The sequence below is a fragment of the Aspergillus caelatus genome (genome assembly GCF_009193585.1).
Source record: "Aspergillus caelatus strain CBS 763.97 unplaced genomic scaffold BDV27scaffold_99, whole genome shotgun sequence".
NCBI lineage: Eukaryota > Fungi > Ascomycota > Eurotiomycetes > Eurotiales > Aspergillaceae > Aspergillus > Aspergillus caelatus.
The window spans coordinates 30678-49036 of record NW_022475362.1 but is presented as its reverse complement, the minus strand read 5'-3'; the positions used below and the strand labels follow the sequence as shown (position 1 = coordinate 49036).

Sequence of the window (18359 nt, the reverse complement as noted above, 5' to 3'; positions counted from 1 at the left end):
TCAGCCAATGCTAACTATTCAGCTCACAGTAATCCCAGTTTGTCTTATCAGCCAAGGGCGATCTTTCGCATTTCTTGGCTTCACTGTATTGTACATAGGTAAGCACTCAACGACATGGAATATCTTGGCACTCCGCTAGCTCACCTCTTTCTCGTGTCAGAGAGCAGTATCTTCTCCATGCATGTGAGGCTCTGGAGAGCCAAGCGAACCATGTAGCAGGAAATCACAGTTCTCCTGTGTGGCAGAGTGACCCAGATTGATGGGTAGAACTCTAGTATAACGAATAGATCAGACCCTATTCTTAGCTCCTTAACTGGTATCTATATAGTTTGAGCTCTGCGCGCCTAATGTCGGGCGGATGCCGATATACGCTGAAGCATATGCATGCCAGACGCAAAGGTTAACGTATTCGGTAAGTGCGAGGGTGCCAGCGTATACAAAGTCGATCAGCACCTTGAATAAGCCTATTCTATTATCTCAGCCACCAAGCCTTTTGAATATTTCAACCTTTGTTAGTAGTATATGATACTAACAGACTTTTCAGTTATAACTACACATATCTTATATAAATATGCTACAATTCTCAGAGTAATATGCATTACAGCTGTATTAATCAATGAAGAGGATAATACCAATTTATCCGACATATAGATCTTCAGAAATTCTAAAAATTTTAGTATATATGATCTTCATGTCAATACGAGATCTCATATTATTAAACTTTAGGGCCTCCAACCTCTTCGTGGTGGATACAATAGGTTACTCACAAGGGTTAATTTCGCTTATGCAACTTGCATAGATCGCTCGTTTTACCACCGACGTTAGTGGGATAGCCGGTTACCCGATACCGGGGTCAACCGACCGATATAACATCGGCAGTGCAGGGGTCATTACTTACATAACAGCCACAGCTCAGAGCCAATCACCAATTTAGAAATTAGAATAGTACTGTAGTTGCTAATATTAGTGAGTGAGTGAGTTAGCTAAGCCAACTACTAGCTAACTTTCCAACATCGGTGAATAATTGCGTGATTCAATCATAAACTTAGCGCGCTTATGACAACCTAATACATATATACATACATACCTTGCGGGAGGACTCGGGGGCTACTTCACCGTTCACCTCTTTTTCAGAACCCCTCCTTAGGCATAAGGAAGAAAAGAAGGGCCCATGCTACGGAGTACTCCGATATGTTGCAGTGATCTAGTTTAGATTTAGTAAGTGGGTCGTAGCGAGAATTCTCCTACAACGCGCTAAGACATCGTATCCCAAACTTAGCAGAGGTGGACCATTATCCCGACAGGTGGTAGCGTCGCGGCACCGCCCGTTGTCATTGCTCTACCAGGGCTTGCTGCAGTCTGCAGAGTCCAGACATGGATCAATACCGGCATCGCATGTGGCTACGTATCTCTTAAGCCGCCATCTTTCTACATGGGGTAGCTGATCTGCAGCCTAGACCGAGTGGTATGCATGATACTACTACATGCCTAGCAGGGGGCGGGAAATGAAAACAAAGAGAAAACCACCGGGAAATAGCCGACCCACCAATCAAATATATCAAATATATCATCCATCGATCTAGCGCTCAAGCCAGATGCTTAGCGCCCACTACCGCCCGGGGAAATGGACTAGTTTGCCAATTGATACAGATCCACATACTTTGTTTCCCGGCTTCGAAGCCCTGCGGACTCATCGCTTAACCTGACCTATGTGCACGACCGAGTCGGACCGACACAAGCGGAGTCATGGCCCTGTGTCCCCTTTAGACTTTAACGTGGAACTTTTACACGCGACTTTTCGACAGGTCATCGCTGTTTATGCATATGTTGAGCCGAGGATGTGGGGTGAATTTGGTTACTCCGTACTACTAGTGGGTGCTGTAATTTGTTGTATCCCTAAATACGGTTCTCCAGTTTCCTTCCCGCTTCCACCGCCAGCTTTTCTGTTGGCGGTGCCCCGTGCCATGCGGTAAAGGAGCCAATAAGGGCCATTGATGCAGCGCGGCAAGAAATAGAACATCCATGGATTAGACCATCTATGGTATTGTACCATCATCCAACAGTATGGTACCATCATCTGACATTAAATCGTTCTGTGACTTCTGGCGACCTATGTAGTAGTCGGAATTATGATATCTAGTAGCTAATGTAGTTCAAATCCCAATAGGAAATATAGTAAGATATTTAGTATTATTTATTCATTCGAACTTATTTATTTATAGAAAAACTTGAAGTCTTTCCTAGGATCCTGGGTAGTTATATATACATTAGAACTACTAAGTGTTAGAAGTATCTGAAAGTTCTTATACCTGGGTACCGTATTATATATATTTGGAGGTGAAGTAGCTATACCAAAGGTATCTGTACTAGACTTTAACAGTAAATTTTAACTTGAACCACTCTCTATCTATAGTATTGCAGTCAACTGCTGAATGACTTATGTGAATGTAATCAGTCTGCGCGTTAGAAGTCCTCCAACAATCAAGCTTGTGCCAAGCACTATAACATTCGCCAAGGAAAGCTTTTCTAGAACTCCACCCTCTTCAACAACGCGGCCTACCTTGTGCAAAGGTCGCGTTTGCACAATGCTTTTAGCAGATCCTTCCGATTCATAGTCCCGATAGTCCACTTGCTCCATCAGCTTCTGGAATTCCAGCACCGTGCCTGGCCAAAGATTGGTGATCAGCCCTGACTCAGTTTTGTACCAATTGGTGCATTGGGAGTCGTTCACGGCGAAGTCCTTGAGTCGATATTGCAGCTGCGCGTTGTACTCTTCGGTCTTTTCCGGGCGTGGGATCAGGCTGAGTGTCCTTCCTTGCTTTCGGGCTTCTAGCACCGGCTTGATCAAGCCATTGATATACCGGCTTTGCGCCTCGATCATCAGAATGAAGCTGTTATGGAGCAACCCAGTGTTGGGGCCCAGTATCATTCCAAAATTCGGCATGTCGTCGGCGCAGGTACCCTGGTAGGCCTGAGCGCCATCCTTCCACATCTCATGCAAGGCTCGACCGTCCCGGCCGAAGATCTTCATTGGATGCAGGAAGTCGGTGGCTCGAAAGCCGGTTGCAAAGACGATGAGATCATAATCAGAGTCCGCATCCTCTGCCTGTCCCGCATTGCCGACCAGACGCACAGTATGGTCGTTGATGCTATGAATAGGCCTCGCCTCAAGGTCAACATTGGGAAGGTTCAAAGCTGGGAAAAAGAAATCCGAGACGACCACCCGCTTACAGCCCACCGGATAGTTGGGTGTCAACCTCTCCCACAACTCAGGTTGGTTGGGGAGCTGCTCGTGCATCATTTCCAGAGCGGCTTGTTTCAGCTTTCTATTTTCCTCATGCTCAGCGAAGTTGTTAGAAATGTATTCTGTTTCGTTGATGTCCACATAGCGTCTGCGCCAGTACCGCTGCCAGAAAGGGAAATAGCGGTAAAGGGTTTTCCTCAAGTTTGAGATCTCGTAGTCCCCACGAGGTAGGATCCAGTGAGGTGTTCTTTGGAAAACTGTCACCTTTTTCGCCACCTTAGCGAGCTCAGGTACGATCTGGACTGCACTACAGCCTAAGCGGAGACAAAAAGGGTCAGTTGAATAACAGAAGATTTGGCATCAGGGCCGACATACCACTTCCTACAACCGCAATTCTCTTATCTTTCAAGTCGTACGTCCAGTCCCATGCAGCACTGTGCATAGTCTTTCCTGTGAACCTATCCAAACCTTCGATTTCCGGCCATTTTGGCTGACTTAGCTGGCCCACAGCACTGACAAAGAAATCACTAGAGATCGTGTAGTGGGAGGTGGCCTCGGAATCTTTGGAGCCTTTGGCAACCGTCACGCTCGTCTTCCACTTCTTAAGCTCATCATCCCAGGTCGCGGACTCGGCAGTGGAGCAGAACCGGATATGCTCGTACAGCCTGTATTCCTGCGCCACCCGGGTCAGGTAGGACAGAATTTCTTTCTGCCCTGGGAAATCTCGGCTCCAATGGCTATTGGGAGCAAAGCTGTAGCTGTAGACAATGGACTGCAAGTCGACAGCGCAGCCAGGATACGTGTTCACGTGCCTATCCAGCATGTGATTAAATATTCCATCTGTATTATACGAGGATGGCTGGATTTGCTCACCATGTGCCACCGACCCCGGCAGACTGTTCCAAAATGACAAAGTCTTGGCAGTTATTGCGTTTGATCAAATCAATCGCAACGCACATGCCTCCAATGCCGGCTCCGACGATGACCACGGAGGTATTGGTGAACTGTTGTCCACTGTCCAACGAGAATTCCGGCCATGATTTTTTGAACGCCATGTTTGCTTCCAAAAAAAGTTGGTAGAGAATACAATTTTTTATCTTCTTCTTCCTCTTCTTTTGGTGCTGCGTCGCTGGAGGCAGCGACACTAACCATGCCCGTATAGGCAGCATATGTAATTGAATGATCGTTCTAACAAGACCCTTACCGTATTAGTGGGTACGGTCCCGAACCTTGGGCGGCAGAGCTAAAGAAAGCGCCGCCGCCATTGAAGCCGCGGCCACGCTGTGGTGGGCATGATGGGCCGCTAGAGGCGCGCGGACACTCCACTGCCAACTACCTAGCGATCACTGGGCCAGACCCTCGATCCCTTACCGCGGCAAATGTATCGCCGGAAAATTTGGGATACCCTGTAACTAGTGCTTAGCCCCCTGGACTCTGACTTTTGGCGCGCATCATCCATAGACACAAAGTACACAAGATGCTCTTGTTTTGCGCGGTAGAGCTAAAAAAATAAGAGAAAAAAAAAGAAAAGAAAAAAAACATAACAAAAGCCATGTATCAAGGAGAGCTCAAAGTCCACAGGCGGCAAGACTAAACTAAAGTTGTCACAAACTGGTGTAGTGGGCAGAAATACAATGTGTAAGTAGTATTAGAAGAAGTTGGGTACTCCAGCAGTGTGCAGAGGACAGTATCATTTGTGAGTCCGCAATTTTACAATTCACAAGTACCACCAACTCAAGTTCAGCTTCATACAGCCCCACACGAATATAGAAATGGTTGGCCTACTACTTTCGTCGTCTGATGACGTAAACCCCAACGACAATGGACTATTCCATACGAATAAAGGAAAGCCGCGACTGAGTGATCCTGAACAGAAAGTATTGGGGAGAGAGCAGTTGCCCTTACGTGATCTTCAATATCTTCAATCACGAGCAGACAAATCGATCGAGCATGATATTGAGGACATTGAATGGCCTCAAGATGTCAAGTTCGATCAAGTGGTTGAATCTGCGTGGGCAATACTTCTGTCTTGGTATGGGGAGGCAACTGATACTGTCTTCGATGTTGCATTGCCAGTATCAAGAATCGAACAACAACTTTCTGGACCCACAACCGTAACCGTTCGTGTTGCGATTGAAGCAGACATGACTCTAAGTGCATTACAACACCAAACGAGGTTACCAAAACTGGCGGGATCACCGACCACTCAAGGCATTGGCGAGGAGGCTGACCTGGGCTGGCAATCTCAATCATTGCTAATGGTACAATCCACCGTTGAGGCAGATGAGGCACCGATCTTCGACGAAGGAATAGAGTCGAACACATACGCCGTCACTTTATACTGCGACGTAAGAGATACTTCTGTATTCGTGAACATGGCCTTCGATTCGACAGTGCTCGGCGAACAGGTCGCATTACGGGTCGTGGACCACTTCGGTCACATATTGCGTCAGGTCTGCCGTGCTGACATTGCCCGTACGAAAATCAGTGATCTAGACGCGATGACTGCAGAAGACCTACGCCAAGTCTGGACGTGGAACGCGAAGGTACCAGAAGAGGCAAACGGCTGCGTTCATGATTTATTTTCACAGAGCGTTTCTCGATATCCACACAATACCGCCATCAGTGCCTGGGATGGCGAGTTGACCTACGCTCAGTGGGACAAGCTCTCAACCCAACTGGCACATCGCCTCATCCACAAGGGGGTTCGTCCTGGAGATGTGCTCCCATTGGTTTTTGAAAAGTCCATGTGGGTGCCAGTTTCTCAATTTGCTGTCATGAAGGCAGGTGCCGCGTCTGTGGTGATCGATCCTTCGCAGACCAAGGAACGCATCAAGACGATGATCGATATTGTAGGGCCTGGCCTTATCCTATGTGCTCCTTCAACAGCTCCTCTAGTTTCTCTCATTACGGAAAGAGAACCATTCGTGGTGCAGCAAGAGACTGTATCAGAGTTGCTGGAGAAAAGACAAAATGGAGGCCTTGGGACAACATTGCCCATCGTCAAGCCGAGCGACCTGCTCTATGTCGTGTTCACTTCCGGCACCACAGGTAACCCAAAAGGTGCGGCAATAACACATGCGAACTTCACATCGGCAATCAAGCATCAGAACAAGTACTTGAATTTCAAACCGACAGCAAGAGTTGCAGGTTTCTGCTCGTACGCCTTTGATGTATCATGGTCCGATTTCATCCACACACTCGCGGCGGGAGCTTGCCTATGCATACCATCAGAGCACGACAGAAAGCATGACTTCATTGGATACATGATCAAGAATGAGGTGACCTTTGTACACCTTACACCCTCGGTCGCCGCGATTCTGGACTTGGACAAAGTGCCAACACTTGACACGGTTGCCCTTATCGGAGAGGTCGTAGACTTCGATAAGTTGCCACAGCTTCGAAACATTGAAACCACGATCATCACATACGGGCCGGCCGAGTGTACCGTGACTACAACAGGAGTCATCAATAAGGGTGGCACTACTAAGGCTACCATTGGATGGGCGCTTGGATCAACCACCTGGATCGCTGACCCAAACAAAGATGCCCTTACTCCCGTCGGGTTGGTCGGAGAGTTGCTTCTAGAAGGGCCATTGGTTGGAGCTGGATATCTGAATAATCCCGAGAAGACAGCAGCTGCCTTCATTGAGGATCCAATTTGGTTACTACGAGGTGGTGCACGAGTGGAAGGCCGTCGTGGACGTCTTTATCGAACAGGAGACCTGGTACGCTACACTCCGGATGGTGAACTGATCTACCTCGGGAGAAAAGATACCCAGGTCAAGATTCATGGACAGCGCACGGAGTTAGGCGACGTTGAGCATCATATCTGTCGAGTTCTGAATTCGATGCCGGCTGTGGCTGATATTGTCGCCGAAGTTGTCACGCCAAAAGTTACCCAACGTCCGATGTTGGTAGCCTTTTTACTCATGCCCACAACAAACCCTGAACAATTGGGTAAAAAGGTTGCCCTGATTATCGAAATGCTGGAAAGACAAATGCCCCACCAGGTGCCACCTCACATGATCCCAAGTGCATATATTCCAATGACCGACCTGCCAAGGGGGTTAACAGGAAAGACAGACCGGAGAGCACTTCGTGAAATGGGTGCTAAATTGGACCGCAAAGCTCTTGCATCTTTGTACGATGCCAATCCTGCACAGCACATCGAACCCACTACCGAAGCTGAGATACAGCTCAGGGATCTTTGGGCGTCCGTACTTAATATTCCAGCGAGCGACATTGGGACACAAGACAACTTCTTGCGCCTTGGTGGTGATTCGATTGCCGCCATACGGCTAGCAACTGATCTCGGACGAAAGGGGATGTGGTTGACGGTCCCCGATATTTACAGTCAGCCACAGCTCAGTGAGATGGCCAAGCTCATGTCTCGAGGCCAGGCAGTAGCCCCGGAATCTGTTCAACCATTTTCCTTATTGAAGGCCGAGATGGACAGGGATGACACTTGTCGCCAAGTAGCAGAGCTTTGCTCCGTCGGCGCTTGGCATGTGGAGCCTTCACAGATCGAGGATATATTCCCGTGCACAGCGCTTCAGGAGGGCCTTTTGGCCATGACGGCGAGGAGCCCGGGCAAATACGTGGGCCACCAGATTACCGAGCTGAAGCCAGAGGTTGACATAATAAGGCTCCAGCGGGCATGGCAAAACGTCTCTGAAAAAGCTTCTATACTTCGAACCCGCATTGTAGACCTGCCGGGCCAGGGCCTAGTACAGGTTGTCCTTAAAGAGGAATTGCAATGGCAGACCTTCTCCTCTTTGAATGAATATCATCAGAGCAGAAAGAACACCGACAAAGAATCGCAGGAAGATGTTGTCGAAACTACTGCGATGGGCCTGGGCACCCCCTTATCACGTTTCGCAATCGTACATGACGAAGCGGCAGGCAAGAAATACTTAGCGTTGACACATCATCATGCGACGTACGACGGCTGGTCCGTCCCACTTTTGCAAAAAGAGGTGGAAAAGGCGTATGCGGATGGGGAAGCAGGACTATCCTCACTTCCGCTGCAAAGCTTTGTGAACTATGTCATGAAACAACATGGCGAAGAGGGGACCACTTTCTGGAAGCGACAATTTGCTGGCGTAGAAGCATTGCCGTTTCCTGCCCTCCCCGCCAAGACGTACGAGCCAAAGCCAGATAAGGTCATCCACCACTCGACCGATAGCATTCGCTGGGCCACTTGCGGTGTCACGCCCTCTTCCATGCTTCGTACAGCTTGGGCAACACTCATATCATGGTACGTGGATTCTCCAGATGTAACATTTGGAGCTGTTGTGTCGGGCCGTCAAGCTCCCGTGCCAGGAATCGAGGACGTGGCAGGCCCTACCATCGCCACTGTCCCACTCCGAATCCTGGTCCGCGGAACCGTCGACGAACTGTTGCATCAGGTACAAGGACAGGCGATGGAGATGATCCCATTCGAGCAGTACGGTCTGCAGCACATTCGTCAAATCAGCCAGGAGGCGAAATACGCCTGTGACTTCCAGACACTTTTGTTGGTCCATCCATCAGTCGAAGGAGGGACAGTCGAGAGCCTGGTTCTTGAGGAAGGTCTTAATGACGAAGAAACAGGATCTGGCTCAGAAAACACATATGCCATGATGCTTACCTGCCAAACATCGGAGTCAAAGTTGGATATGCAACTGAGCTTCGACTCGACCGTTGTCCAGGAAGAAGCTGCAGTACGACTCCTTCAGCAGCTAGAGCATATATTGGGTCAAATGACCTCTGTTGATGGCTCGACAAACATAGACAATCTCAACAGACTCAGCGAGCGTGACCTGCATGACATATGGAAATGGAACGCAGTAGTGCCGGAGAGCGTTGAGGACTGTGTCCACAATGTGTTTGCCCAGAGGGTCGCCGAAACTCCCGAAGCACCCGCCGTGTGCGCATGGGATGGTGAGCTGACATATCTCCAACTTGATCAATTTTCCACGTTGCTGGCGGGCCGCCTCATCAGCTTGGGGCTCGGAGTTGGACCAGGTGCTATTGTGCCACTGTGTTTTGAAAAGTCAGTATGGGTGCCAGTTGCAATATTTGCAGTCATGAAAGCCGGCGCTGCGTCTGTTGCTTTGGACACAACATTGCCTCGCTCCCGGCTGGAGAGTATTGTCAGCCAACTATCAGCCAAGGTGATGCTGACCTCGAAGTCTTGTGCAAAGCTTGCGGCCGATATCACCGATGCCCCAACAATGGAAGTGGGAGGTGATTGGAGAAATGTCGAGCAGGTATTTCAACAGATTCCCATTCCAAGAATGCCGACAGTTAGCCCATCATCGCCCCTTTATATCGTCTTTACCTCCGGAAGCACAGGCGCTCCGAAGGGGGCGACCGTCACGCATGGCAATTTCTGCAGCGCCATCCGACATCAACAACCAGACCTCGGGTTCGAAAGGTCATCGAGAGTTTTCGATTATACCTCATATGCCTTCGACGTTGCATGGTCCAATGTGCTGCACACACTAACCGTGGGTGCGTGTCTCTGCATTCCCTCGGAGGACGAACGTACCGCCGACATCAACGGCTCCATCAACCGGCTGCAGGCAAATTTCATCCATCTTACACCAACCGTTGGGCGCTTGCTCGATCCTACAGCCTTGAACGGTCTCACAAAAGTTTTGTTCATTGGAGAGGCGCTCAAGGCTAGTGATGTCGCCAAATGGGAGGCTTCTGGTGCCAAAATCTACAATACATACGGCCCTGCTGAATGCACCGTCACGAGCACAGTTGAGAGAGTCCGAAAGGGAGAGCCTGATATTAGAGTCGGTGACCCCGGGATCGGCAAAGGTACTGGCGCGTTGGTTTGGGTAGTCCAACCTCGTGCGCCTGACAGGTTGGCTGCTATCGGGACCATAGGCGAGTTGTGGCTCGAGGGACCGATTGTTGGTGCAGGCTATCTGAATAATCCTGAGAAGACAGCCAGTGCATTTGTCGAGGACTCCAAATGGCTATTGAATGGAATTCCTGGACGAGTACCAGGTCGCCGTGGGCGACTCTACAGGACGGGTGACTTGGTCTACTATAACCCAGATGGCTCTCTCCAATTTGTTGGGCGAAACGATACTCAGATCAAGATCAACGGCCAACGAATGGAGTTGGGAGAGGTCGAATACCACGTTCGTCAAATACTTCCTACCAAGGCGGTCCCACAGATCGTGGTAGACGTAATCACCCCGGACGCTACTCGGACCCAGACTCTGGCGGTGTTCTTGGTCATGTCCGACGACGACTGTGACAGAGTTGAGGTAACTGTGCCGATGATAGCAAACATTCGAAAGGAGCTGTCGAAATTGCTCCCCTCGTACATGGTTCCCGGCGTATACATCCCTATTCCCCTTGCAAAGCTGCCGATGACAGCAACAGGGAAGACGGATAGAAAAGGTGTTCGCGAACTTGGCAGAACCTATAGCCCACCAGTGCCTTCATCTGCAGACACGCCGACTTCTGCTGATACACTAACCAATACGGAAGAAGCCTTGAGGAGTATCTGGGCTGACCTACTTAATATCAAGCCTGATCTTATCGCTGCAGGTCATAGCTTCTCTGAGGTTGGGGGCGATTCAATCAAGACCATGTCACTGGCTATGGTAATACGGAAGCAATTCGACATCAACATTGGGGTACCACGGTTGGTCAGACAGCAGAATAGCTTGCGTGAACTGGCCACCCTGATCGACAACCTGTTGCACGGCCAGTCGGTTGAGGAGCCGACGCAGCCGACACCGACTGACCTGGAGCGTGAGATAGACTTACTGGTGGACAAGATCGACTTTGACCGTACCGCTATTGGGCCAACGGTCTTCCTCACTGGATCAACCGGGTTCCTAGGAACTCAAATTCTTCATTACACACTCACAAAGCGGGTATTCAACAGGGTCGTGCTACTTGTACGTGGTCTTGGCGAACAGAAGGGGCTAGACCGGGTGATCAAGACGGCCAAGATCGCTGGGTGGTGGAAGGAATCGTTTGCTTCCGCAATTGAAGTCTGGGATGGAGATCTCTCGGCTGAAAGACTGGGCCTGAACGATTCACAATGGAGCGCGTTGTGCGGCCGTCCAAGTGCACATGGTACTATCGATGCGATTATCCACAACGGTGCCAGGGTGCATTGGACTACGAGCTACGAGGGGTTGAAAGACGTGAACGTTGGTTCTACGATACAACTTCTGAAAGCCGCAATGGCCTCTTCTTTCCTGAAGAGTTTTGTTTACGTCTCGGGTGGTCTCATCACGGATAGCCGAACCTGGACCGAGGAAGAGGCCAGGATAGCCAACGGATACGATCAAACGAAGTATGTGTCGGAAAGACTGGTGAGTACCGCTGCTACACAGTTTGGCAAACAAGGCACGATATTCTCGGTCGTCAAACCGGGGCAGATTATTGGGGACGTGTACACAGGTGTAGCCAATGCCGACGATTTCTTGTGGAGGGTCGTGATGGGCGCGGTCCGGCTTGGAGCCCGCCCAGTCGACTCAGAGACATCGTGGCTCTCGGTGTCGGATGTTCGTCACGTCACAGAGTCCATTCTATGGCAGGCAGCAGGGAAGGGTTACGAGGATTTCGTCCACATCAAGAGGGGAGTATGGGTCAGTGCCTTCTGGGCTGCCGTCGAGGACCAAATCCAGCTGCAACTCCGACCGGTCTCGTGGGCCGAGTGGATTAAGCTTGCCCACGAGGACATGGCTAGGGAGCAAGAACAGCATCCGCTATGGCCGGTGCAGCAGTTTCTAGGCGCTCTCGGCACTGAGATTGAAGTCACTGATCATGAAAATGATGAATCGGACATGCGAGAGGTGCTTGCTGCCGCGCGACAGAACATTGAGTACCTTCGAGGCAAGGGTTTCTTGGAAACCACCGGCAGACAGACGATGAATGGAAAGGTAATAACGAGGACCCGGGATGTACCTATGATGAGTGTGAAAACTGTTAGCGCCTGATACACACTCATGTTTCAGGACTGTATACTAGTTAGTATAGATGTGAAAGTCTACCAAGTGCTAGCTGTCAAATATCCATATATATACCTATATGCTACTAGAACCCCTAAAATTCAACTAATATCTATATTATATCCCTAATGGATATGCACATCAGACACGACGAGCAACGTAATTATTGGTGGAGGTGATATATTGTAGATGGCAAACTACAACAACATATAGTGTTAGGGAATGGAATGTCCAAGGCACGACCTTAGTGCCATATGGTGTTTGGTGGAGTGGTATTGAGACATGGTGTGCCTATCCATAATTAGACGTGTGGCATAGGCATCTCCTCCTCTTTCGAATTTTTAATGCGGTATACTCAGTTCTTCCGATTGGAAGGTATGCTGACCACTTAATGCGATACTACTATGGTAGCCCAACGCAAAGTAAACATAAAATCACCAATATGGGACCACGTTACGTTACAACATCAGGAGTCCAGATACGACACAAGGCCGTCAGGGCCGTGAGAGACGTCCAAGGAGCGGCTTGTGGGCCAGGCGGCAACGCTAAAGATGGACCCAGATGAAGAGCGCCAAGCGGCGATCCTTCTGTTGTGCTCATACCTCTCAGAGACTCTCTGTTTCTCCATTCAACTCTGATATATTTAAACTGGTTAGATTGGTGAACAGCCTTGAATACCACAAGTCACTCATCAGAAATATACAGACCTGAAGAATTCATAAATCATCACCCCACAATGGCCTCCTCAACCTCAACCCTCCCTTCAAACGGCCGCCTCGTTAATATCGGCACTCACTCATTGGCTCTCTATACTCATGGTGCAGAGCCCAGCAGCTCTAAAGATCCTGTTATACTATTTATCTCGGGTGTGGCCAGCGATGCCCTGAACTGGCAAGCCGTGGTGCGGCTGCTGGGTCCCTCACTACGAAGCTATACTTATGACCGTTCCGGCTATAATAACTCAGAGTCTTCACCGTTGACTCCCTCGGCCGAGAACGTTGCTCTGGAGCTCTCCCTCTTGATTGAAAAGGCGCCTATCCCAAATCCTCTAATTCTTGTCGGGCACTCCTGGGCCGGTGTACTTATACACGAGTACATTGCCCTAAAGGGAACTGACCAAATCGCCGGTCTGGTCCTTGTGGACGCCAACCATGAGACAGCACCATTGGTGATGGACGTGAATGATCCAATTCTCTGGGCTGTTGCCGCGGGTGTTGACCCATACTCTGCCTGGGGTGTGGAGGCGGAGCATAAGTTAACACAGGAGGAATGGGACGCGTTCAGGGCAGTGGAAACAACCGAAAAGTTTAAGCTGATCGAGTACAAGGAGGAGATCGAGAACTATATCCCAAGTTTCGAGACACTGAGGAAGAAGGAACTGAAGCAGCCAATTGTCGGAGACAAGCCGGTTTATGTCATTGGTGGTATGCGAAGCAGGGATTGGAATGGATTGTATAAGGCAGGTGTTGCCAAAGGGAACGGGACTGAGGAACAGAGGAGCTATGTGAGAGAGTTAATCGAGACGGTTGATGCAAAGAATGAGCGTCTTATGAAGGAATTCTTGAAAATCTCGACAAAGACTGAACTTGTCTTCGCCACCGAGAGTGGACACTTTGTCCAGATGACTCAACCGGAAATTGTTGTTGATGGAGTGAAATGGGTCCTACAAAACCTACCGGCATCTTCCTAATTGAATAGACTGGCACTCTAGTGAATTAATGTGTATGTGAACTATGGTAGAAGCAAGCTATATCAGATACAGACCTATGAACACAAAGATCTCATGACGACTAGTCCTGATATAATCTAGAATTCCAAGAAACCCCTGTAACTATAAAACTCATAAGACTATAGAGATAGAGTGTACTCCGTAGTGAGCAATTAGATAGAAGTGGAGAGACTAGCAGATAAGGGCAAGTTAAACAATATAAGTCACATACAAAAACTGTGTGACTATTGAAGTAACATAATATCAACCGGCCGTTTCTAATGTCCTTCCAAGTGCATCTCAACTTCCCAACAGTCATTTGACTCCTATTCTACCTATTCTGCCTATTCTATCAAAACCTTCCCCCCCTTCCTCGCTAAATGTGTACTGAGACGGCAATCATAATTCTCTGTCATGTGATCATACTAGAATTATTTGCAATATATTCGCAGGGCCACAAATCTTCCTGCTCAGTTAGAGCGTTTGCGTCTGACGAAATAGCTAAGTTCGAACCCAAGAGTGACAAAGAGTAGCAGCCCGGTGATCGATCCATATACAATTACCATGTTGGGATCATAGGCGGCAAACGACACACCACCACCGAGCAGTGAGCCCAAGGCACTGAAGAGGTTGAAAAGAGCCTGAACGATTGACTTCATACTAGCTGGGGCTCGCGAATAAGCAAGTTGGGTACCTGCCACGATTGCGAGGATCTCTGCCCACCCAAGAAATACGTAAGTTGGCGTTTGAAATCCAACGGAAACATCATTGGGTATGTTCCCAGGAAGGCACTTCAGTGGACGGCTGAAACATGGACCAGTCGCGTATATGAGGTGTTGGATCCCTGTGGCGTATGCAATTGCAAGCGTAGCACAGAAGAGGCCCACACCGATGCGGTGCTCGGGCGAGAAGTTGATTTTCTTTTTGGCCAGCGTGGGATAAATCCAGCTTTGAAAAAAGGGCAAGAAGACCATGACAGAGATCGGATTTAAATTATACATGATATCGTTCGGGAGGCCGTTAGTCTGCATAGTGCCAGCTTGCGCTATGAGGGTACTGTCCATGAGATTGATGGAGAGCATCAGAGCTGGGAAAGGTAGGCTGATTGGCGTGAGTAGTTAATCTTCATGTGCTCATTTTATGTGAGGAATATCTTACAAGACTAAACAAGCTCGGAGGGCCGATTTTGCATCAGCTATTATGGCCGCATCGTTACTTGGACTTGCAGGGCTATCTTCCTGAACAGACGACTGTACTTCAACTTCTGTCTGATCTGGTCTGGGATGGGCTGGGTTTCGGCGGCGACGCAATGCACCGAACAAATCTGCGATGGCGTTTCCGGACGGTGGTGCCGTTTCTAGGAATTGGTCAGCCGCAGACGCACAATAATTGTCAGAGAGCAACAGATCGCTCACCAAATTTCGTGTACCCGGCTTGGAAAATTGTTGCAGATGTAACGATCAAGCAAAGGCAGATAAGAAAGGCAAACCCAAAGCCGGCGTAGGCATACCTCTCTACGTTAGTTGTTATTATGCCGCATAAACCTCCAACGTTGATCATCCTATTTGATCGTCTATCAGTAAATCCGTGACACGGCAAGCTCGAGAGAAGACATACCAGTAATTGGCGTTCCATATAAACTGAATTGTGAGTTCACGGCTCACCATCGCTGACTTCCCATTCTTCAAAGTCACGACTTTGGGTTCCTCCTCAGGGAACTGGTCAACTTTTGATAATCAGCGTCTGTGAATATGAAATCACCCAGTTCGCAATGCCTACTTAAGAATACAGTTATATTGGGTTTCACAGTTCCAGTGCCAGCACCAACGAGAAGCATGCCAACTATGAAGCCGGGGAGGCCGCCGGTGCCGTAAATTCGCTGCGTGAAAGCCGTAGCAGTGACGATACTCAATCCCAGCACGTAAATTCTGAAATATTTAGTTTCTGTCCATAGGCTGAGCCAGATCGCTGATGAACCTACAGAAATCCGACCTGGATCGTTTTGCGACGGCCAAGCCAACAGTCCGCCAAGAGTCCCCCTATGAGAGGTGTGCTGTAGCTGTACACGAACCAGATATATATGATCAACACTGCTCTTGCCTGCCCTAGTCCAAGAGCTCCTGGGCGAATAGGATCATCTGGGGAAAGCTGGAGGTAATTCTCTGTGGGAGTTTTGTTAGCCCGATGCCATACGCGGTCATACACAAGGAGACATACGGAGGGGCTGGCTGAGGCCGTAGAATGCCGCTCTCTCCAAGAAATACAGGCCTTGGACAAGCCATACCTTGTATGGGACTCGGCCTCTGACAGCTGGGAGATCTTCTTCGCTCGAGTTCACAGACTCTACGGGCGGGGAATCCGGCTCTTTTCTCTCAGACATGATTTTGAAGAAGACAGGTTTTCCGGTGCGAGTATGCTATCGAAGAACACTCAATCGGCTTGTCTGTGAGAGCGCAATGGCAAACCCAGCAGTATTGCAATGACAGGACAACAGAAACGCGAGAATGTACACACCAAAGAAATAGTCCTCTTGAGCACCATAGGAGTCCAGCCTTGGCAAATATCGACACACGCGCCCTGTGGATGATTTTTTCTACTCTTTACTGCATAGCAAGGAAATTTTCGTGCGGTACATAAAAACGGGGAAACACATATTTGACCCACTCTATCCAACGGCCAGATCTATCTGAATACAACTAATCAGACCCTTGTATCACTCAATAATTTTGGATCAAAGTAGACCCATGCAAACTAGCAGAGTGATCTATTTTGGTAAAAACACGCCAGACTCTTTTAGGGCAGAGATGACAAAGAATGAGGTGTTCAGGATACGGTAAGAAAACACAGAAAAGGAAGGTGTTTCATCAAAGCCCCGTGGAGCCTGCAGTAGCGCCATGGTGGGATGGAATCTTCTGTGTCTGCGGATGGAATCGCGCATACAGTTGCCGCGAAGGAGATTAGTGTTGCCGCCAGCCTGAAAGCTTAGCGTTGCCGCCGGAGAGCTTAGGGTTGTCCCCGGCGCTTAACCTGATTCAGCATCCATGGATGAACAGCGCGGCCGCTGCTGGGTTTCGTTTGTGATCTGCACCTTGCACCTAATCACGTTTTTGTAGGTTTAGGGCTTGTCCAAATCGTAGTCATCGTCTCCTTTCTTGGGACAAAACCACGTGATTGTCGCTTGGATCATCAAACTCGCCTGCCTGCCTGCTCGGTCACTACCGTTGTCTTGTGAGCTCAGATAATGACAAGCCTTGCTTAAACAATACAAGGCTTGTGCTAGGTCGGTGCTTTTCCGCTCGATCCAGTCTCATTCCAGGCTGCAGTGTCTGTAACCTGTGGTTGCCTCCTAGTATCATGTTGCCTTAATACCAATCATTACATAGCATTCTAGGTTATGTCAGAGTCATCTTAGCACCTGAAAGATTTTGAACCAGTCTCGTGAATTTTAATTGTTTTTCCTATCCATCTACCACGGGTAGTATTCAGCAATTTGTCTAGTTGCTCAAATAGTAATACGAATCAGGTCAAAAGTTCCAGACTCTATCTAGTAGCGGTGCATGTCTATACAGTTCAACACTATCACTACAGCTTTCGCTGACTAGCCCAAGTATGCATAAACAAAATCTCCGGCTTATCGCGACTCCTGAATTCTTCATCAACCTCATACACAAGATCCTCTTCCGCACCCTCCGCCCCAAACCCAAGCTTCTTGTACACTCTCCGCCCCATAGGTGACGCCTCAGTCGTGCACTGTAATCCCCCCCTCCGCTTCGCCTCCTCAAGGCCCCATTCCACCAGCTTTGCCGCAACACCTCTTCGCTGGAAAGCTGGGTCGACGGCACATGTATCGAGCATAAACATAGCCGGGGAGTCCGAGGTCGCTTTTTCCCGAGCGAGGGAAACCCGGCGTTTCCAGAGCGAGCGATACATCTGGCTCGCGAAGCGCCTTTCGGTTGGAGTCAGAGCCGCTAGGCCAGCAGGGCTGTCCGTCGGCGGGTCACCGTACCCGTCCACGAAGGAAGCTTGAGACCAGATGGCCGCGCCGACAATTTTGAGCTTGAACCCATCTTGGGGATCCCGCAGAGTCGCCTTCAAGATGACGGTATTAGGTTGGCCCTCTTTATTCTTCGTCGCGGATTGCCAGCGCTCAAGCAGCTTGGAGGCGCCTCCTTTCTGGCCTTCTGGGGTGTTCCATTTCGAATTCATGGCTATCCAAATCGAGTCTTTGATTTGCCGGCCAAAGGCTTCGCTTATGCAGTGGTAAATATGAGGGAAGTCATCAGGACTATCGACCGGTTGGACGAGTACATCGATCGACATTGTAGCTGAATGCGTCTTAGCCCAGAGTAAAGAACAAGGTTTGTCGCGGAATCTTGAAAAGATATGGTAGTGTGACAATATAGAATATGAGTAAGAGGGAGTCGAATAGGGG

General features: G+C 49.2%; 5 protein-coding genes across 5 annotated transcripts; 2 read left to right on the top strand and 3 right to left on the bottom strand.

Moving 5' to 3' along the window:
• Window positions 1-2437: 2437 nt before the first annotated feature.
• Window positions 2438-4299, bottom strand: BDV27DRAFT_172614 (flavin-containing monooxygenase; the record flags this gene model as incomplete). The annotated part of the gene is made up of 3 exons (XM_032075905.1): window positions 2438-3558; window positions 3620-4056; window positions 4118-4299. The coding sequence occupies 3 exons, from the start codon at window positions 4297-4299 to the stop codon at window positions 2438-2440; spliced, it is 1740 nt and encodes a 579-aa protein (XP_031927093.1).
• A 717-nt stretch (window positions 4300-5016) lies between these two features.
• On the top strand, window positions 5017-12207 carry BDV27DRAFT_158241 (uncharacterized protein; the record flags this gene model as incomplete). The annotated part of the gene is made up of 1 exon (XM_032072645.1): window positions 5017-12207. One exon carries the CDS (start codon window positions 5017-5019, stop codon window positions 12205-12207), a length of 7191 nt encoding a protein of 2396 aa, XP_031927092.1.
• A 748-nt stretch (window positions 12208-12955) lies between these two features.
• On the top strand, window positions 12956-13909 carry BDV27DRAFT_158240 (alpha/beta fold hydrolase; the record flags this gene model as incomplete). Its single annotated transcript, XM_032072644.1, has 1 exon — window positions 12956-13909. One exon carries the CDS (start codon window positions 12956-12958, stop codon window positions 13907-13909), a length of 954 nt encoding a protein of 317 aa, XP_031927091.1.
• A 488-nt stretch (window positions 13910-14397) lies between these two features.
• BDV27DRAFT_158239 (POT family-domain-containing protein) lies at window positions 14398-16307 on the bottom strand (the record flags this gene model as incomplete). Its single annotated transcript, XM_032072643.1, has 7 exons — window positions 14398-15028; window positions 15086-15284; window positions 15343-15488; window positions 15545-15653; window positions 15707-15855; window positions 15909-16089; window positions 16145-16307. 7 exons carry the CDS (start codon window positions 16305-16307, stop codon window positions 14398-14400), a joined length of 1578 nt encoding a protein of 525 aa, XP_031927090.1.
• Window positions 16308-17509: 1202 nt separating this feature from the next.
• BDV27DRAFT_145633 (GNAT family N-acetyltransferase) lies at window positions 17510-18247 on the bottom strand (the record flags this gene model as incomplete). The annotated part of the gene is made up of 1 exon (XM_032070438.1): window positions 17510-18247. One exon carries the CDS (start codon window positions 18245-18247, stop codon window positions 17510-17512), a length of 738 nt encoding a protein of 245 aa, XP_031927089.1.
• Window positions 18248-18359: the final 112 nt, after the last annotated feature.